This window comes from Ceratotherium simum, chromosome 6 (assembly GCF_057802395.1).
Source record: "Ceratotherium simum simum isolate JZ-2026a chromosome 6, ASM5780239v1, whole genome shotgun sequence".
NCBI classification, from domain to species: domain Eukaryota; kingdom Metazoa; phylum Chordata; class Mammalia; order Perissodactyla; family Rhinocerotidae; genus Ceratotherium; species Ceratotherium simum.
Genome location: NC_141905.1, coordinates 83,004,724 through 83,026,201, shown reverse-complemented (window position 1 = coordinate 83,026,201; position 21,478 = coordinate 83,004,724). Strand labels below are relative to the sequence as shown.

The window sequence follows — 21,478 nt, the reverse complement described above, 5'->3', positions numbered from 1 at the left end:
CTCTCCCCCAGCCCCCGCAAAAAAGCCTGACTCGGAAGTCATTGCTTTTTTTTTTTTTAATAAAGGACGCAGACAGTTTATGTAAGCTGATGCCTGATCTCTCCTTTGATTGTATAATCGAGATTCTACTTATCAATTTTTCAGGAAGCCATCTAATTATACAAATTAAAATTCAAAGGAAAAGCAAAAAGAATGATTACTCCTCACTTGGGAATTGGAGGAGGAGGGTGTGAGATCAGATGATGCTGCTGTCATTTTTCATCTCCAAGGCACTTCGCAAATAGTAACTAATTAATCCTCTCGCCCCTCGGCTAACGTGGGGTCTGCCTTCTCTCCAGAGTCGAGGAGGGGCCAGACCGCAGTTGATGGTCAGAGCTCGGGACCCAAGCAACGGCCGAGCTCTGGGCCAGCCTCTGAGCGTCTCTCACTGGCACAAACGCTCGGGTCCAGATGCCTCGTGGCCCCTCTATTACTCTCATCTCAAACTTGCCAGTTAGGGGAACCCCTCTCCACTTTCATGGTTGCCTTGCATAAAGCCCAGTAAAAGTGAGGCCAGCATTTTAAAAATGTGTCCACTACATCTGCGTCCCCCCGGACCTTCCACGCACTGACCCAGCTTCTTCAGACGACCTTCGTCTCCTCGCCCGATATGGTCATTCCAGGTTTGGGAAGGGTTTGGTATCTCTTGGATGTTACATTAATTAATTTATGTGATTAGAAATTGTGCTTTTTCCTAGCTCTTTTTAAAATAAAAAAAATCGCATAATTATTGCCATAAATCTTTGGGGTGCGTTTTCAGCCTCATTGCTGGGAAATTAGTCATTAACTACCAGGAAGTCGCCTACCTTTTCATAGTCAGACCTGCAGTCTGACCTTTGATAAAGTAACTCCCAGCGTTTTGCATAATTGATGACCATACATAATAATCCTCATTATTAACCCTGGAGCCTCACTTTTGTCTCCTATTGCCCCCATTTGCTGGATAACTGAGAACAACTTTTTCTGTGTGTGTGTGTATGTGTGTATATTGTGTTGTGAAAATAAGACTGCATCAGCGAGTCAAAAACTAGGACATTGGGGTTGCAGATAATGATTTGTGGCCTCAACTGGTTCATTGGATGAGCAGGAAATGAGGGTCAGAGCCTTCTAGAACAGCCCAGACTTCCTCCACCAGCAAGCTGGGCAGCAGCTCCCCATTCCCCAGGTGGCATTTGGGTTTCCCTCTGGAGAGTCCCACATACCCCAACCCAAATGGGAGACCCTTCCTGTTCTCTTCCTTCATGTGCCTTGCCTCTTCCTGGAATACCATGGGCACGCTCGGACAGGTGTAGCCACAGTTGCTGCTGCCCAGGGTGAAGTGCAGTGGCCTGGACATTGCCCTGGCCCATGCTGTCTGTGGCTCCCTCCAGGTGCAAGGAAGGCTCAGGAAGATGGCACTGGGCAAGCCTTGGTTAGGTGGTGCGTGGATTCCTGCTCCCGTTCTCGTGCAGTGGGGCGAGGGGCTTGTGTTGTGCTGAGCAGTGGCTCTGACTCTTGACCCTCGAAGGGCAGTTTGGGAAAGTTTTATGAACCGCCAGGCGGAAGGCCTTGAGAGAGTCACGTAGCCACAGCTGGGCGGCTGCACCTTAGTGCACGTGCAACTGGGACCGGCTCCCTTGGTGGTCTGCATTGGTCCGGGAGCCTGCCCCCATGTGGCTCTGCCTCTCTGTGGTTCCCAGAGATACAGGGCAGGCCCCACTGGCTGTCGCTTGGTCTCTGGCACTGGAGTACGAATTGTTACAATTCGGGTTGGTCGGTAATTGGTGTTTACAGCCCTGAAGTTAAAAGCAAGAGATCCAGATGCTGCCGTTTACAGCTTTCAGACACAAATGACAGTTGTCTTGTGCGTGTTGCTTGCTTCCTGTTACATGACAGAAGGCAGGAGATTGGTACAATGCCCTTGGAGCAACCCCATCGCCCAGGGTTTGAGAGAGAAGAGCAGGCGCAGAGGGCAGGTCCCCTTGTAGTAAGTGGCAGCGAAGTCCTGAATGACCTGTTGTCCTGTGCCCCCAGGGTGTCCAGAGAGTAAGGATTCTTTTCTCCTTGTTTCAGGGTTCATAGTGGCGTAATGCCCGCAGACTCCTGCGAGTTCCCCTAAGTTCTTAGAGGACCGCTTTGCCTTTTGAATCAGAGAGTTGCAAAGTTCGATAAAGAATGGCCCTTGTGGATAAGCACAAAGTCAAGCGACAGCGATTGGACAGAATTTGTGAAGGTAAGAGCCAGCGTGATTGGCGGTTTTTAACCGAAGACGCGTAGTCCCGCCCTCGAATCCTCGACCCGCTCACCTGTGGACCAGCTCACCTGTACTGGTTCCCTAGTCAGACTGTGTGTTCCACAGCCCCACCCTCCACCCAGAGGCCCCTCCGACCCGAGCACCTCTCCCCGTCATGCACCCTGTGTCAGTGTCCTTGGCCCATGGCCGGTAGGCTTGACCTTCATGTGGAACAAGGCCCGGCTCCTGGCTAGAGTGGGGTCTAGGAGGAAAGCTGGGGTGGGGGAGGAGGCCCGGAGGTCCATTTCTTCCACATACCTAAGATCATTTTGCATATGAAAGACGCTGTATATTGGGACCATCTTTTTTTATTTCCTGAAGTTTCCGGACTTTATCTGTTTCGAATTAAGATATTTACAGCGATGAATTCCAAGATATTCCTGACGAGCCCAGCGTTGCCCCTTGTGATGTGTTCACATCACTGGTATCTTTGAAAATGTCTGGAAGTGGTTTATTCATGAAAGGAAAAATAAACATAATTAAAATCTAATGGAAACCTGGGGATGAAACTCTGAAATGTTGATTAAGCACCATCCTCTCCTAATTAGGGAGTGGTGAGAACTCCAGAGCGTGTGGACCTGGGCCTGGAGTTAGTGCTCCTTGCCAGGCAGTGTCTGAGCTGCTGGCCCTCCGTGCTGCCAGGCTGGGCTCAGCTCAGCGCGGTGACTGGTAACTTCTCTGCAGGGCTTGTCAGAGGTCATGGAAGGGAGCTGCCAGGGAGGGTCGACCCAGCAGCCCCCTCTGACCCCTGCATGTGCTCACACACTGGTTGGCCTGCTAACTCGGGGACAGGAAAATGTATCCCACAGCTGTCCGTATGGAATTGTTTGTCCTTTAAGTAGATGTGGCCCAAGCCACATGGGGTGGAGGCATCCAAGATGTGTTCTGCTGTGTGACTGCATGCCCCACGAGAGCACCAAGCTGCAAGAGCACACTGGCTGCCGCGTCCGGGGCTCTGATGCAGGGTAAGGGGTTTGTGATTTAAGGATTTTTATTTTTGATATTTAAAATCTTTCAAACCTATAGAAAGATTGATAGAATAGTGCAACCAACTGGTATTCCCTTCAACTGTATTTACCAGCTGATAACATTTGCTATCATTTGCTTTCTTTCTAAAGATACATAGGTAGAGATATACCTGTGCACGGGCGTGTGTGTGTGTGTGTGTGTGTGTGTGTATGGACAGATGGATGGGTGAACTTTCCCATCTGAAAGCCAGTCATACATGCAGCAGTTTACTCATAAGTACCTATGGCATGTATCTCCAATTAGGACCCTTTCCTATGTAACCACAACACCATAATCACCCCCAGGGACTCGAACCTCATTACTGTATTATCTAACGTAGAATGCAGACTCACATTTCCCCCACACATCGGTTTTTAGCTGGTTTGTTTGCCTGTGCAGACACCAATCAAGGGACACACATTGTGTTAGTTGTCATGTCTCTTTGGTCTCCTTAGTTTAAAATAATCCCCTGGCTTTCTTGACTTTCAGAAGCATTGCCATCATTGAAGAGCCCAGGCCAGTTGGTTGGCACAATGTCCCACAATCTGGGTTCAGCTGATTTTTGTGGAGATTTTTAAAATTTCCTTTTGACCTCCAATGGAAAGGTGCTTCATTTTAGGTTACTGAGAAAATCCTAGTGGATCAACTTTCCAATGTTAGTACTATGAATGCCTATGAGGCTGATTCCACCCCTCCAACCCTAGTACTTACCTAGAGGAACCACAACAGATAAGAATGGGATTGAAGAGCCAGTGGCCTTTCCTCTTTGCTTCCAGGGCTGTCAGTGAGGGCAAAACCACTGGTGATTCTTTAAGACTGTCTCTCCCAAGCATGGTTCACCAACCTCCCACCCCTTCTGTGTAACAGAAACTTCAGTATGTATCATCTTTATCCATCAATGGTGTTCCTGAGACAGTTGTAGTGATATATATTTTAATTTCTCGATAGCCATTATCAAGATAGACACGTGAAACGAGGTTACTCAGGTGTAACTTATAATCCGTGATCCCAGATATTCATTTGGTGTCCTGTTAGAATAACAGCTGTTCCAAGGTGCTCCATTGGTGTTCCTCATATTTATAAGCTCCTTTAGCACATTCTGTAGGTCAGGACAGGTGGTGACCAGTACCCGGGTGCTACCAGCGAGGCCGGGAGCTGGCGGTGATTTGCACCCAGGAGCTCAGGCAGTCTGCTGTTCTATATTTGGGCTTTCCCTCACATCAGCTCTGTGGAGCTGATCATTTCTTCCTCCTGAAGGCCTCGCACATCTACATCCCTGGCTTTGGATTCTCACCAGTCTCCGTTCTGTAAACCTGAACTAACTGCTCTCGAATGTTCTACTTGGAAATCCAGAGAGCCCAGCAAACTATTCTCTCCTTCCCACCGCCTGTACCCTACCCCAAGGACCTCCTGTATCGCTCATTGTTTTTGGTTTTATGATTAAAAGTGTGGAGCTGCCCTGCCCTGCTATAGCCACTCTGGGCTTGTCGGAACTTTTTCTTCTTGCCCTTGGTCTCTGGGAACACAGATTCCTTCCAATTCTTCCCTCTGGCCTGCTGCACAGCCTCAGTGCAAACCCCAGCTGTGGAATCCCGTCCCAGACAAGCCTTCTGACACGCTCCAGGGTCCCACTTTCTCCCTCTCCCTCTCTTGAAGGAACCCTTGTGCTCCAACTGAGCCAGTGGTGGAATGATCCCTGCACAGTTACTGCTCCCAGAATCCCCCCTACCTGCCTTCCAAGGCCTTTTCAGTCCCTTCCTCCTTGACATCTTCCACACCAGCCTTCAGGGCTTACTCCTCCTGAGCCCCAGTGCCCTTGTGACTCGCTCCTAGCTGCTCTCCCCTCTGTGCCCTCCAAGTTGAAACCAAGGGAACATGGAATGGAGCTTCATCATCTCCTTGTATGCCCAGATCCTGACTCGGGCTGCACCTTCGCCCCCCAAGGGGATGTTTCTGCTTGAGATTTAAGCACAGTACGGAGTATATAGCTTTGCTTCTCATCAGCCAAAGTCTTTCAGACTCCATCCAAATTGGTTGAAATAATGGTCTTTCAAGCTGACTTAAAAGCCAGATTTTAAATTTTTTTTTAAAGCAGCCCTTCTGTGTTGATATTTATAATTTGTTCTCTGTTCTTTCTTGATGCCTAATATCAAACAATCCTAGAGTGCTCTTGTGTAAGAATTATTACGGAGCAGGGTCTGCTAACAGAGACTCGTCAGAACTAGATTGCAGTCTCCTCTTTTTGATGTATAATTTAGGTCTTGGTTTTTTCCCTCCGTTTAGTTTACTGGCATAATTGACATATTGCATTTGTGAATTGCACCCATCAGAGAGTTTTATATGTTACTGCGTCATGGAAGTGCTGGTTTGATTTGCCCCAAATATTTGTTGGTCAGAGAAGAGAGCTTGCTATCACTCAGCGTTGCAAAAGTAACCCAGAAAAGCACTTTCCAGAGCCCTGGGTTTGTGGAACTGTAATATTCCACAATGGCTTTGCTGATGACTTTTGTTAGAACATCTTACTGTGGGTAATAATAGAAGTCAATAAACACCATCCTTTCCTATGGCTATTGAGAAGGTAATTTGAAAAGAGTAGATATTTCATTTTACTTCGTTTTGTTCAAATATCTTAGACACTTGGAAAAATGGTCCTGGGGATTTTATCAGCCGAGCTAAGTCCCCTTCATAATGTAACTCAGGAGAAGACCTTTCCTCTGCAGAAAAAAAAGAAATGATAGGAACCTCCTTTTAAATTTTATTTATTTATTTTTTTTTACCCCAAAGGTCTAGTAGATAGTTGTATGTCATAGCTGAACATCCTTCTAGTTGCTGTATGTGGGACACGGCCTCAGCATGGCCGGAGAATCAGCGCGTCGGTTCGCGCCCGGGATCCGAACCAGGGCCGCCAGCAGCGGAGTGCGTTCACCTAACCGCTAAGCCACGGGGCCGGCCCTAGGAACCTCCTTTTAAATAAACAATTGTATTCAAGATTCCTTACTTGTGGGATGTTCTCATGAGCCCGGAGAATAAAAGGAGGTGAGAAAGATGGGCTGGTTGGATGGACGTGGGGAAAATAGAGACCAAGTGGTTGATCTTTTAAGCACATAGATAGTAATAAATTCTGAGAATCTTTTTCTACATCAGCTTTGTCACTGAGCAGAAAAAGAAAAGTCAGAGAGGAAAGGCAGCATGGATGAGGTGGGAGAAAACTTTTTCCCCGGTGTTGTCCTGGTCTTCTGAACGAGATGAGTTTGTCATTGTGAAAGCACCTTTCAGTGGGACAGTCCCTCGGGAAAGGTCATGTGTGGTCCTAGAATATTCAAGAAGCAAAGAGGTCTAAGAGCTTCCAGGTCACCGAGGTGGCTGAAGTGGGGCAGGCGTCCAGGCCAGCTGAGCGCCCCCTGCAGGGAGGTTGGGGGTTCTTCACTGCCTGGCTCACACCCATCGGAGCCAACAGAGCGGAAGGATGGGCCTTTCTTTCCCCATGAGAAGATCATAGTCTGCAGACTCGGGCCCAAATGATTTTGTCTTTTATTTATATGCTGTTTTGTTTTACCTGTCTTAAAATGCATTATAAAATCACTACTTGTGTTATTTAAAGCACTGGAGCACTTTCTAAAGAAACCGTGTTGAAGCTGGCCAAGTATAGGTAACCCCAGTCATTTCTAATAAATATCTTTAAATAGCCCCAAAATGTGGATTTTAAAAATGGGATTCATAATGTTGCTATACATTATAATTATATGTTTGGATCAGGCGATCATGCACATTTCCAGTAATTATGTGATTAGCAATAATTACATTAGCTATGTAAATATACAGTAGTCAACTAGACATGACTTAAAACTCTGTAGTATAAATGAATACAATGAAACAATGTGCTCACGTAAAGGACCGGCTAAGAAAGAGAATGGTCAAGTTGAAGCTTCACAGAAGTTATTTGCAGGGGATAAAAATCTATATTTTGTCTTAATCTGGTCATGGTTTTAAGATAAGTTCAGAGCATTAGCCCACCACTCCCCGGGCTGCCCACTGCCGTCTAGGGATTGGGTTGGTAGAATCCCCCACACCCAGGCAAGCCCTCACTTTCTGCAGATGAGAATCAGGTTAAATGTCTTATTAATTCCCTATTACTCATCTGTAGAATGCAGACTTCAGCTTCTCTTTGCACTTGTCGATTCGCGATCGGCTCTGTCTGTACTTGGCAGATTTCTTAAAACTCACCACACTGCTAAAAGCAGCGTGTTAAAGCCACTAAGTTTCCACTTGGGGGTGGCAGTGTGGCACGTGTAGAGTCAGTGACCGGGGTGTGTGTGTTCATCGCTGTCTTGGTTTTGTTTTGTGGCTGCTGCTCTCGCTCTCGCCCCACCACAGTGGATCCTGCTCTCCCTTCTGGTTGGTGCACCCTGTCTCTGTCCGTGTTTGGGATCAAACCTCCTGAGTGTCCCCTGGAGCGCCTGGCCTGTCTTTCAGGCTGCTTTGCTCTTGGCGCATTTCATCTTGGTCACTGCCCCTTTGTGGAAAGACTGTCTGCTTCAAGGCCTGATACAGGATCCAGGGGTCCAGTGCAGTCAGGCCAAGTCTCCTTCATCAGAGGAGGTCCAGCGCAGCAGAGGCCTGCAGGCTGTGCCCCACACCAATTCAGAGAACGCCCCTCGGCTTGGATACATCCCAACACAGCTCAACCTAATTACAGGTATTTGGGGAGACTGTGAAACCAGAACCCCAAGGTACCCTTCACTGCAGTGTCTTGCTCTCTCACTTTTTTTCACAACCTTACAAGTGACTCGCTGTGAAATGAGGCTCATGCTTCTGATTGATTGACGCTCAGTCCATCAAACCATTATTTGATGAGCGTCCTGAACATTGATGGGCTCTCTTGCTAATAAAGCTCGGGCTCTTGGTGTGCTCTGTCTCCGGAGAGGCCTCAGGTGGCTTTCTGAGATTCGAGCTCCCCTTCCAGGTCCTGGCGAGAACTGGACTCAGCACCACCAGCTGCGCTGTGAAGTAGCAGGAGGGGGACGCGTTCTGGATATCTGTGTGCACCTAGTCACAGTGGTCCCCACACTTCCCTGTCCCTCCTGCCATGTTACTTGTCAGAGGGGCTGGAACATCCATCAAGCTTGTTTCCAGGTCCCAATTGGAAATATGTATGTGCCGCGAGGGTCCTTCCCGTTCCGTTCACATCCTGGAATTCTTCCGGGCAGGGTGGCTACTCAGTCCTTTCATGTCCTGCAGAAGGTCTGCAGCCCGCCTTCTGCCTGTACCATTGGGGCCCGTGTGCTGAACCGTGCACCACAGGCTGAGGCAGTGTGGGTCCTGCCGGGTAGCATCTGATTCTGGGGCTGTCGGTCCTCCTCTGCTCTCTCAGCTTAACGCCCACTGTGCATAGGCCACGCCAGTGAGGCACTGTGCTTCAATGTGGGCATGGGTTCAGAGGCCGGGGGATCATGGGTAGGGGCTTCCTGGTGACCGTGTACACCTCATCTTTCTCTGTCACACAGTACACCCCTTGAGGGCAAGGACTGGCTGTCGCCATCAAGTCCTGTGCCCTGTACGGAGTCATACTCTGCGGGTCACTTCACAGCCTGTGTGTCAAATGAACGAGTAAGTGATGAATGGAGGAAAGACATGTCAGGAGGGACAGGGTTCATCCCCTTAAGTGAGAATACCATGGGCTGTCTGCAGGTGGATGCATTCCCTGGATTATTTTGGTGGTGTTTTCACCTTGATAGGTGGCAGATTTCTTTGGGACAAAGTGACAGGATGAATTGAAGGAGCTTCCTGGAGGTGAGCTATTTGAGGTAGACCCTGGTAGATGGAAATGATTGAGTATCACAAACAAAGGTGAGAGGAAGGAATTCTGGAATATTCTGAACCCAGTACAGATGAGGAGACATAAAACATGGAGTGTGATGGGGTGAGGGATGGCAATGTCAAGGTGAGTTGGAGGTCACCTGAGATGCTGAGATTTTGTAAGAAGAGCTGTTATTGGAGGTTTTTACAGGCAGGAAGGAAGCAGTGTTCACTGAGCACCTGCCTGGGGCAGAACTTGTGCTAGGTGCTGCCAAGGACTCAGCACAGCCTTTCAAGGTAGATTTGGTCCCGTCGCTTGCCCAGGCCCTGCATTCGAGCTGGGGCCCCAGTTCACGCTTCCTTCTTCACTGGCACATTCAAAACATGCCATAAAAGAGATGGACTTTTTACCCCATAACGAGTGGGAATCAAACCTAATTTTCATAACATGGCTCTCATTAAGTTTTATGACCTAGTCAAGGAATTGAGTCAGGAGCAATGCGCAAGCCTTTGTTTTTACTTAAAATGGCTAAATCTTATAGTTACGAGAAGGCTGGGACTGTTGAGAGTGCAGCTGATCTTGAAAGGGTTGTTTTGGTTGCAAGACTCCACCCAAGGGTCTTGGGTTTTCTTTGAAGGCTTGCGCTGATGATCCAAAGGCTCCGGGCTTGGGTGCACACAGCATGCACCCAAGGATGTTGAATCCTGCATCAATCCTTTGATGGACGTGATGTCTGGACAGTTCTGCTGATTTTCTCTTTGTACCAGTGTCATTTAGATGAAGGCTCCAATGAAACTGCCACATGTCCTATTTGCTGTTTTACCCATGCACTTGGGATTTTTTCCCCCCTCTGATTTAGATTAACCAAGTAAGTTACAGGGGGAGGGGGGGAGAAGGAAAGAAAACTTTTTTAAAGGCAGAAAGCTGTTTTTAAACATTCTAAAACACTTGACAAAAACAAACAAAAAACCAACACAGCCTGTACACATTTAAAAGTAGGAAGTGGGATGTCGTGGGCCTATTTTTGGCCTTGTCTCTGCTGGAAAACTTTATAACCCACTAACCTCAGCAGTGTCCCCCAGGAGATGCCGCCTATGGGACGTGGAGGGCGAGGGTGCTGTGGTGGCTTCATCTGGGGTTCAGCAGGCACAGGGGAGCCTCTTGGGGGGAGGTGCGTTCTTAGTTCCGCCTTCACTTTCAGAGCTGCCTTGGTCTTGTGGCCCCAAGGACTGCAGGAGGACCAGGAAGTGGAAGCCCCTGGCCAGGGTTGGCCCACCATGGAGAGGGCTGGCCCAGGAACGCCCCAGAGTGGGCATGGCTGCCTCCTGAGAAGGAGCAAGCATGTTGCTGTCAGGGGACAGGCAGTTAGACCCTATGACCTTCATGTGAGTCCAGCCTTTAGATTCACTGATCCCACCATACACCTGATGTTGTTTTTTAAAGAAAAACAAAGTGAGGGTTAGACCCCAGAGCAATGCTTCTATTTCCCGTTCTTTTCGAGCAGATTCCCGGGTCCCTGTGTTGATCAGAACATGAGATGCCTGTTGGTGATTTGCCTGAGGACTGCTCTGTGAAAGAGATTGCTGGTCGTCCCTGCCTTGATTTTCTTCCCTGCTAGATCTAGATCCATCTTTCAGAGTGTTCAGGTCTCTGTGGTTGTGAATTGAGGCCTTACGTTGCACGGGGAATTGAAGAATTGTCTTTGAGAGGATGTCGCTTTTAACCCTGAGGTTGCCATTCGCATTATTCTATGTGGTCAGCTTTATCTTAGGTTTATTTTGTCTGCAGGAGATTTTGGATTGTCTATTTCTCAATTTTCTGAAGAAAGCTTTTCATGTTATACAATTTTCTGTAGTGAAACTCTTTGCAGGATTAAAAAGTTAAGTCTGTAAGACTCGTTACTCTTTCAGAAATTGGTCCCATCTTGCTTTATTTAGTCAACATGAGGTTTTCAGAAAAGTAGCCCTTTCTAAAAGACTGCAACATGCTAAAAAAAAATCTGCCAGAGTGTTTAGAAAAGTGCAAGTCCAGTTACAGGTGTTTTTACCTAACACAGGAAAACATCTGTCATAATATTTGGCAGATTGCAGAGGCGAGGCTGCGTGAGTTTGGGTGGCTTCCAAGCAGAATGGGTTGGAAGTTGATGGAAAGGGAACCCGGGCCTCCTCGTTGTGCTGCGGAGGGTGCCACCCGCCCTGAAGCTCGTCTGCCCGCTGCCGCCCTGCCCCTGGCTTTGCGCCTTCGACGCCTTCTCAGAAACCTGTTACTGGTTTCTTAGGAGCTGTTGGGTACACATTCTTCTTGGGTACACATTCCTGCTTCAGTTGTAGAACTTGGACTGAAAACTAGATACCCGTGAGGTCGGAGAGTCACCAGAGCCATCCTAGACAGAAAGATCCGGCACAGACAGCTCTTGGAGGTCATTCACACATCTCTGAAAGGACGTGTCTGCACCATGAGGGGGCCTCTTAGCATTTACACCACACAACGTTATGCTTGTTTGTTACAAAGAGGAAGGGAAAGGAGATGGCGCAATGGCGGGACACTGAGGCTTCTGGCCCTTTCAGGCATCGGCTAAAGGCTGGGAGCTCCGTGCACCCCGTCCTGAGGGGTTGGAGCAGCTGTCTCTTTAGGAGTTACTTTTTGATACTCAAATAGTTAATTTTATAAGTGACACATTAATATTTTGGGGCTTTGGAAAATCTTAAGAAAATAACAGAAGTGCTCTGGTAAGGAGGGTCCCCCTTTCCAGCACCAGCAGGACTGAGTGACTGGGGCCGGTGCAGGGAGTTGGGGAAAGCAGAGCGTGGGCTTTGGCGTTTGACCTGGGTCCCGCACCCTGCGGCCCTGGGCGAGGCGCCCACCCTCTCTGTTCCTGGCATCTGGGATGTGATGTAATCATATCTGCCCGTAGAGTCATTTATGGGCGGAACACCTAGAACAGGGCCTGGTACAGATGTTCAACAAGTGTTGAAGCCCTCTGTCAAGGATCCCGTAAGAAAAACGTGATATCGAAGATGCCCTGTTTCTGGTCACCTCTGAAGGGTCAGAACTGCTACTGTCCATCCTGCCTGGCTGGCCATGTTCTCTGGTGGAAGGAGAGGTGGCAGTGGCAGCAGCAATGGGGCGGAAACCCCACTGGGCGGCCTAGAAGGCCCCTCCCAGCTGAAGAACCCAAGACTAGAAGAGGGAGGTAACAGGCGGATGTGGGCTGGGGGCCACTCGAGGTTATCTGGTTAATGTCTTTTCTCGATGAAGGTGTGTCCTGCCTGATGCGCCAGGCTTGTTTCCACGCAAACCCATCTCCTTGTCTTCATTCTTAGCAGGGTTCCCGGTGAAACCGCCCTGCCTTTCTCTCAGCCCTGTCCTTTCCCTCTCCTTTCCCTGCCCAGGTTCTGGATAGGGGCCAGAAGAGGAGAAACCTGCGGAAGTTGGGCCTGCCCAGCCCGCCAGCTCCCTGGCGCTCCCTGGCGCTCCTGGCTGCCCAATGGTGCCGGGAAATGATGTGCTGTAACCAGATAGTGCTATTTCCATTTAGTTCGGGCTCTGTAATGTTTTCCTGTCCTTTTTGATGTATCTTCTAAGTGAACACGTCCTCAGGCTGTTGGGGAGACGTATAAATATTGTCTTGCGTGTGGCCAGGCCTGTTTCCTCCGTCTCCCCTGCCCGGGCCATTCAGCCCGTGATTGCAGATATGCCAGCAGAGGAATTGCAGAAATTGGCGCCAGCAGACTTCTTTTATACATGGAAACCCAACCTTTTGCAGTGTGGCTTGTTAATTTTTCTTTTTTTTCTTTTCATGCATCCTAGGAGGTGGAGGGGGTTGGGGAAGGGTTTGCGTCTCTTCCCCTGCCAGAGCATTTTCCAAGATAACTCAAGAGCTTGTTGGCATTTTTACATCAGAAATGGGGCCGTGGTGTTTAAATAACAGACTCTGGGGTTCCTAGGATGCATCCCCAGGCAGTACTAGGGCCAGTTCAACAGTCCGTCGGTGGTCACAGGAACTCTGGCTTTTGGGGACCAGCACTCTCTGGGGAATAGTGTTGGTTTAAACAGAGCTTGTCCCGAAGTTTAATATGTGTTGATCAGGTCATGGGGAGGTGGGGTGGGCACTGCCCTTGTAAACTATCTTGCATTACCACGTGCCTCCAGTTCCTGGAAACGGACTTGTATCCACTTTCTTCCCCACAGTAATCTTCATATTTCTCATATTTAAAAAAATATTTTTTTGATGACTGGCTTTAGTCGAAGATTCCAGTTGAATCTTAGATTGAGAGAGATGTGAGTGAAGTCAAAACATTCAGGTCTAATGGCTGCAAATGTGCATATTGTCTCATTTTAGAATGTTGCATCTGGACACAGCCTTGGTAGCCCCCCGATTACCAGCTTGTGTTTTTGTTGTGAAATCTTGGAAGAGCAGAACCGGCAGCATTAGTCTGCAGGGTTGCTTCTCTGGGACCTGTCTACATGTTTTAGGAAATGTTTTAGTACTCCTGTTTGTGGTGTTCCTTTATCTAGGTAACTGCTGCTCTTTGCATTTTTGGACCCAAGGTCCCTAGTGGGCTATGTAAAATCTTAATCCATGGAATATGGGAAATCATCCACAAGATCTAAGCCAGGCCGAGCCTGCTGGAATTATGCTTTCCTTGCGAACAGATTTAAAGGAAGACGCGTTTCAGATGCGGCCGCGTCCTGGTTTTGCTTCATAATATTCGAGTTTAGTCATTGACCTCTGTTGCAGTCTTAAAATGATAAATTTTAGATTACATGCACGGTGGTTGTTTTTTTCCTGGCAGAATGGAGGGATCTGTGTTTTACGATAATAAGGTAAAGAATCCATTTGGACTTGAGCAGTGTAACTCGTTTGATTCATAACCAAAGAGTCATCTCAGAGCCAGATTTCAATATTGGCGGAGCATCAGGCTGCAGCCCTGGCCCGTTTCTCAGGGCACCTCATGTTCTAGAACTGTGTGTGAGACCTTTTTTTTTATCCTGCCTGCCTGCCTGTTCACATTTAATTTGTTCCTGGCCGTGTGCAATGGATTAACATTTCATCAGGGTGGATTAAGATTGAATTGACATTAAAGCGGTCTTTTTCTATTTTCCTTCTGTCACTTTTAGGCGCTCGGAGGCAGCCGGGGGTATGGGGGGCACCTTCCGGAGCGGGAGGCAGTGCTCATCCAAAAAGTGCTCTGGTGAGGACGAGGGAGATAAGCCAGAGCCTCAGTGTGACAGTAATTCCCAGTTGCAGGTCGAGAGGCCTGGATGGAGCCCGAAGCTGGCTTCATCAGTCTAACGAGATGTCACATGGAACAAAAGCTTTAGGGGTTTTATTTAGCTCCTAATCCGCACGCTGAGAGAGCCGCAGTCCATGTGAGCACGCCAAGGAGGGGGCCCCAGCAGGCTCGATGCAGCCTCCTTTCTGGGACTAAGCCGTAAAGAAAAGACCTCTCGTGCTACCGTTGGGGAGTGAGGCAAAGTTACCGTGAGTGTTGTGTTTTGTCTGCTAAGGTTTCGGACGATTAATAATTTAGGCCGTACTTTGAAATAGGAACCCCCAGTTGGTTGTTCCTGCCGTCTCGGAAGGGTTAGGATCCAGCCAGGTCTGGTTTTGATGTATGTAATTGAAGATTTATAAAGAGAGGCTTCCTCCTCTGCCTCGGCCGCAGTCATCTTTTTTCCAATGCCGGTTCCCAGCAGGCGTATAAATATTGGGCGTTCGCAGAGCTGGGATGCTCCCGGGTGGTACGAGGGCCCCTGGGAGATCGCTGAGGCTCCAGGGAGGAGCAGCTCTCTGACCGACGGAGGCGGAGAGGGACTGTGGTATGAGCAGTCTAACCCCAGGCTGCAGGTGGCCGCCATGCCCGGGGCCGCCGAGCCCTACCTCCACTGGGAGGCCTTGTGCCACTCCGGCGCCGGAAGGAAGAGTTCTGTTCCTGACTTCACCTTTTACGACAGCAGACAGGCAGTCATGTCTGCTCGCGGTGGCCTGCTGCCTCGGGATTACTACGGCGACCCATCCGGAGCCGCTCGGGCGCCCAAAGAGCCTCGCCACCATCGGGACCCGGGAGTCGGCCACCTGCTACCCAGTTATGGAGTGCTTGGCAGCAGAATGACGTGGGATCAAGTGCAAGGCCGGGTCCCTGCCCTGCAGGACACTGGTCACCTGTACCCGGATCCTGGAGGTAAAATGATCCCTCAGGGGCAGCGGACGCAGAGCAGGGCCCTGTCGCCCACGCGGTATGCAGGGGAGCTGGCCGACAGCAGGTGCGGAGTGGAGGCGCCTGCCTACCCCTCCAGCCAGGTCTACAATGATGTCGGCGAGAGGCCCGCAGACTCCACCGCGGCTAGACAGGCAGCCCCCACGTGCCTAGTCGTGGACTCCAGCGCAGCTGCCGCCTCGGAGGGCAGCCCCGGGGCAGCCCCAGGCCCCCTGAACCGGGGCTACGGACCTGCCCAGGAAAGCGTCCACTCCAAGGTGGCTTATGAGAATTGTGAGAGTGACCTGTCCACCTTCCAGGGGCCCGCGGGCAAGAGGAGCGTGATGCCCGAGTTCCTGGCCCTCCTGCGGGCTGAGGGTGTGGCGGAGGCCACGCTGGTGGCCCTGCTGCAGCAGGGCTTCGACTCCCCGGCCGTCTTGGCCACGATGGAGGACGCGGACATCAAGTGTGTTGCACCCAACCTGGGCCAGGCCCGCGTCCTAAGCCGCCTGGCCGGCAGCTGCAGGACTGAGATGCAGCTGCGGAGGCAGGGCCGGGCAGGCCCGCTGCCCCGGACACGCTCCAGCAGCTTCAGCCACCGCAGCGAGCTCCACGGTGACTTGTCTTCTCTGGGTGCCTCGGCCCTGCAGCCCCAGCCTGGGGGTCCCCTGCAGGCGGCATCCGCCCGAGCTGGAGACCCGGCTCGCCGCCCCTCCAGTGCACCATCCCAGCACCTCCTAGAAACGGCAGCTACCTACTCTGCCCCCGGGGTGGGCACCCAAGCCCCCCACTTCCCTTCCAACTCTGGGTATAGCTCTCCTGCCCCTTGCACCTTGACAGCGCGGCTGGGCCCCCCATACGCCCCACAGGCCGGGGTGGCCTTGACCAACCCAGGCCCCATGACCCCCCTTCATCCAGGCCCCAGAACAGCCTACTCCACGGCCTACACGGTGCCCATGGAACTGCGGAAGTGGCAGCGCAGTGTGGGCGCGTCTCCCCTGCCCAGCCCCCACGGCAGCCCCCAGCTCTTGCGGAAGCCCGGTGTCCCCGTGGAGCCGTCTACCCTGCCACCAGCCAGCCAGAGCATCCACACGCCTCACTCATCCTACCAGAAGGTGGCCCGGCGGACAGGGGCCCCCATCATCGTGTCCACCATGCTGGCTCCGGAAGCAAGTAATGCCCCCCTCCCTGCCTTTCCTCGCCTAGGACATTGAGGGGACAATGCAGGCAGAGTTTTGAGCACAGGACAGTGAGCCAGCCAGCCAGTTGACGGGGGCTCTCTTGGGTGAAACGGATTTCAGTGCAGGCTGACCCACTGGAACAGCATTGCCTCCCCTTTCTCTAGTTGGGCTCAAGTTGATTTGTGGATTTCCCTTTATGGTGGTGAAACACAACTGTGTTTCTGGGAGAAACCCAGAAATCATTCAGAACAGAATGAAACCGTCAGCTCACGGGGGTGGCGTTTTCTCCAGCTCACATTCGGTGGCTTTGGAGAAAGCAGGGATATTTATTCAATCCTCCCATAAATTGTGCGTCATTCAGTTGCCATTAGAAGTGCATTATAGTGCGGAAATGCACCTCTGACGGGTCTACACACAGCATCAGAGGTGGGACTACCCGCCGTAGAGCTAAAAACGGTGTGCTTCCAGACTTGTGTGTTAAACAAAGCAAGATGTTGAAATCCCTTAGAACTCCGTTTCAAAAACAGACGTGGTCTCACATATTGGAAAATACAGTTGGGAATTCTGTTTACTTGTAGGGAAGAATATATTTCCAAGTCGAGGGAAGAGATAACGATCCTAGGTGGTTCTCTTCAAAACGTGAGACAAATGTAATCTACTGCATGTGTTTCCTTGGGCATTGTGGATTAACTTCCAGGTCGACATCCTCTGAACAGCACTTAGAATTTTTATTTTAACTCTAGAAGCTTTACTGACAATTTAAGCTGAAAATCAGTTCTCTTCCCTTTTTTCCACTTGCCTCCCTAGCGTAATTTAGAAAACTGAATCCTTTTTAAATGATTTTTTTCCTAAATAACTAGTATTGTGGATGGACGTAGTGGGGTGAAAATAAGAGGTACCTTTTAGAAAATATGCCTTAAATAGCTGTGGTGGGTGGGTACTGGGAGCTGATCTAGAAACCTTGAGATGCTGCGTTAGTTTTATCTATCATACCGGTGGAACCGGTGATGGTTTGGCTACTACTAGACTGAACTGGCTTTTGTTGCTTTACAGCTTGACCTCCAGGCATTTTTCTTTCTTATTTCCGAAGGGAGATGGAGCAACTAGTTGAATTTTCCTGTTGTCTCTCACTATGGATTCTGGTTTTGTCTCATCTGTGAATTTCTTTTTAAGTCTGTCATACAATTTATTTGACTTTTTTTAGTCAGTGTGCGACAGGAGAGAAGTCAGATAATTTTTCTGAGGGCCTGTGCCTTCTCCCTCACAGTCAAACGTTCTTTCTTTGCAACCAACTAATTTGCATGGCGGTGACATTTGTTGCTCCAGTAATTTCATCTGATAATGGCCGGGCTTGCAAAGCGGATCTGAAAACATATTCCTTAATTATGTGTTGCTAAGCAACTGGAGGGTTTGGTCATAATCACAGAAAGATTATCTCCTCGTTGAAGTCCTGGAAAGGTTTTGCTGAAGGAGGACCTGTTAAATTGCCTTATTTTCTTCTTTTTCTGTTAATTTTGCACTGCCTTCTATCAAAAACATTCACTGTTATTTGGGTATGGGGTGAGGGAGATGTTTAAGTTGTTAGGAGTGTGATTGTTAACACACAGTTTTGCAGACCAAAGGATATTGATTTTTGTTTCATTTGCCTGGCAGCAAGCCAATGCCAAGGAAGTCTGCAGTCGGAAGGCTGCCAGCAAATAAATTTCTCTGTCGAATGATCTATCCCGTAGCTGTCGTTTTCCTCCTCGTTCCTTCTCGTAGGTTCAGTGTCTCATTATAACCCTCCCCAGAAAGCAGTGTGTCGGGGGCCCGGGGTAGGAGCTTGGCTTCCCGGGAGCTTTCCGCCTGTATAATGGTGTTTTGTGTGGCAGGAGAATCAACAGCCAGAGTTGGATCTGTTGGAACCTACAGTCATGCTCCTGGCGAGTCGCTTTGCCCCCAAGAGGATAACATTTACGTTTAAGGAAAGCCCCACAGACCTCAAGTTTAGAAACCCAAAGCTTGTGCCGGGAGCTCCACCTTGGCTTAGCTGCTGAGCTGGGCTGAAATGGGAGATGGCCGTCTTTAAATCTAGATTTAGCCACCTCGGTCATCGTGGCACAGCCAGCATGAATAAATATTTCGTTTTGGTCTTCTCTTCACCTAACTCGAATGGTTCCCTCTGATCTGGAGGGGCAGGGAGTGGATGCCTAGGCAGTGGACTGCCTTCTTTCCTTTTGGAGAGGCAATCTGTGTGTTTACAGTGGGTTGTGTGTTTGTTTTTAAGTGCCTGGTTTTATTTTTCTGTGCTTGGGGTATTTTAACATACATTTGCTGTTCTTGGTTTGTGAACTGAACTACCTGCTTCAGCTGGGTTGCCTTATGTTGGTGGAAATAAGAGGCTCCTGTGTGTTAGTCCGTGGACCAGGCAGCTCGGGGTGCCCAGGCGAGGAGGGACCCTCGTGCAGCCACCAGCCCATGTGACGCAGGATTAGTGGGCTGCATGTCAGACCTGCGTGAGCATCAGCACCTGGGGTATCTGCTGTTGCTCACACACTGACCTGGGTGACTGTGGCACAAGCTGTAGAACCTTCCGGCAGTGGCTGTAACCCAGCAATGCCCCCTCCCCCGTGTCACATGGTGCCGACCACGGCCAAGGGTTTGCTGTTGCGAGAGCCCTCCCTGATGGATTCAGCAGGGCACGTCATGTAAACAGCAGTGCCGCAGCCATTTTCATGTTGCTGTCCTCCCCCGATATGACAGAGCACTTAGGCTGCCCGGGGCTCCGCTGAGGAGCAGACCCTGTGCTCAGTTTAACGTGTGAGAGGTGCAGCCACAGCTCACTCTCTCTGGGGTTTTTCCATTTCCTTCCAGTCATTTTTCTGGATGCAACTGGATTTATTAAGTGCATTTGTGACAGCCATCTAGTTGCCCGCGGCGCTGCCCGAGGAGCCTTCAGGACAGGACAGGCGGTGTCCATGGCCTGTTTACTCTGGGGCTGTGGAGGAGGCTGGTGGTGGTGATCTGTCACCAGAGCTGATCGCTCACGGGGCGTGTTTGTTGTGGTGCTAAACTTGTGGCACTGGCTGGCAGCGCCGTGGGTGTGCACACCTGGTCTCCTGGGTAGGAGGGCCCCCGGAAGAACACTGTAGTCATGTCAGAATCCCCATAGAGCATTGTCCTGTTGGGCCCACGCACACCTGGTGATTCCTCGTGTATCCTGGGCTATCACGAAGGTGGGTAGGGGAGCAGGCAGTTCGCTGGTTTTGAGGAGGCTGATCCTCAAACCATTGGTCTGGAGGGAGGCTGCAGAACCACCACAAGGCTCTAAAGAACCCCCCCGCCCCTCCCAGATTACACCCATTCCCCACCCCCAAAGCAGAGCCAGCCCAGGAAGGGTAGGCTTGGTCGGCTTCCCCATCTAAGCACTCGGGGACAGTTGGGGGATTGGGGGCAGCTCTGGGGACCTGACCCTGAGCTGGCCCTGCAGAGCAGCAGGGAGATGCACCAGCTTTGGCAACTGAAGAGCCTTACTATGTCAAGATTGTGCAGTCTGGCTAAAGAGACTCAGAAAGGAAGTAGAGAGGCATCTCTCGGGCTGCCGTCCAGGGCCGGAATCCTGACCAAACCACTCACTGAGCAGGGCAGGGCGTGGTTCTGCGCGGGTTCGTTGGTCCTTCGTTCCTTCAGCACTGAGCAAGCCGCTGCTGTGTGCCAGGGCTGGGGTCGGATGCCTGGCACCCACAAGTGGACGAGACCCAAGCCTGGGGGCTGGGTGGGGGTGTTACTGCGACCTGAAACAAGGGCCAGGATAGGGACACACATAGGGGTCCCTCGGAGCCTGGACGCTCAGGAGAGCGTCCCTCAGGAGCACGTGTGGCCTGGCAGGAAGGCTGAGGGCAGGGCATGAACTCCAGAATGGCCGGCAAACTGCACACGTCGCGGTCGGGCCAAGGGGACGGGACACTGCCCAACCGCACGAGGGAGCGGGGGACCTGTGTGGGTGGCTTACGGCCTGTGGGCTGTTATGGTCCTGGCTGTTGCTTTGTGCCTCTCTGGGGCGTCTCCTGGATTTTGTCGTGCAGAGTGACGCATACCTCCGTGGTTGAGAAATTCCGTTCTCCTAGAATGGGAAGGGGGCTGTGCGAGGCCACCCAGCCAGGGCTCTCCTCTCCCTCTGGCCAGGGCCCTTTTCTTGGCAGAACCTCCCTTCCGAATCAAGCTCCTGAGGAGGAGCCGTGTGCTCCAAGGTGCTGACAGCCTTTCCAGGTAAAACACCTGAGGCATGTCCAGCGGTGTGGTAAGATCGACTGGCCTTCATTTTGCTTCTTAGGGCCCCCTCGATTCCTGTCCCCTGTTGGGAGCTCGCTGGATTGATCTTGTCGTTCCGGCCATCACTGTTGACTCGGCTGTTTTCCCAGAGTGGGAACGACCGTCTCTCGCCTGTCAGTGACCGGAAGAATTTGGACCATGGTCATTTCCTCCTTACCAGCTAAACTCAGAACCTGAGCTTGGCGTCGCCCTTTGTTATTGTAGCTGGTTTTATTGGGCTGAGTCTGAATTTCTCAGTTCCTTATTGGGCTCCTGGGAAAGCCATGGACCCCAGGAATGTGATTTCAGCCCAGGAACATAAGGTAGTTGAATGTGTGACTAAGGGGTGTACAGCCTGCTGTGTGTCTTCAGGTAAGTGCATTGAGTTCTCTGTTTCTATTTCCACGTTTGTCAAAGGAGGAAGGAATTAAACCTGCCTCGTGGGCATGAGTGAGAATGCAGTGAGCACAGGAAGAAATAACTTGAGTGTGGAGGTCATTAAACCAGCTTGGCCTTGGCCAGGGGCTGGGCTCATTTGAAAATGGTGCTTTTATCATCAGCATTGTCTCTTGGCCACTTGTAAGGCTGGGAGGCAGTATGCTGGGCTGTGGGGCATTTGGGGGGCCCAGAGGCCGGGCTTGTCCCCCAGCTCTGGGTCCCTCAAAGTAACCTCCTCTGACGTTTTGGGTGT

General features: G+C 50.6%; 1 protein-coding gene across 11 annotated transcripts in view; it reads left to right on the top strand.

The window, feature by feature from the left end:
* Positions 1–21,478, top strand: part of CTBP2 (C-terminal binding protein 2) — a 164,047-nt gene that overhangs the window by 108,441 nt on the left and 34,128 nt on the right. For 10 of the 11 annotated variants that reach the window (XM_004438882.3, XM_087432827.1, XM_087432821.1 and 7 more), the window contains one exon: positions 2,092–2,251. In XM_004438882.3, coding sequence (XP_004438939.1) covers positions 2,194–2,251 — 58 coding nt within the window. In that variant the 5' untranslated portion in view covers positions 2,092–2,193. Of the gene's footprint in view, positions 1–2,091; positions 2,252–13,328; positions 16,490–21,478 lie in introns of those variants that run through there. The other variant, XM_004438880.3, reaches the window with a different exon arrangement.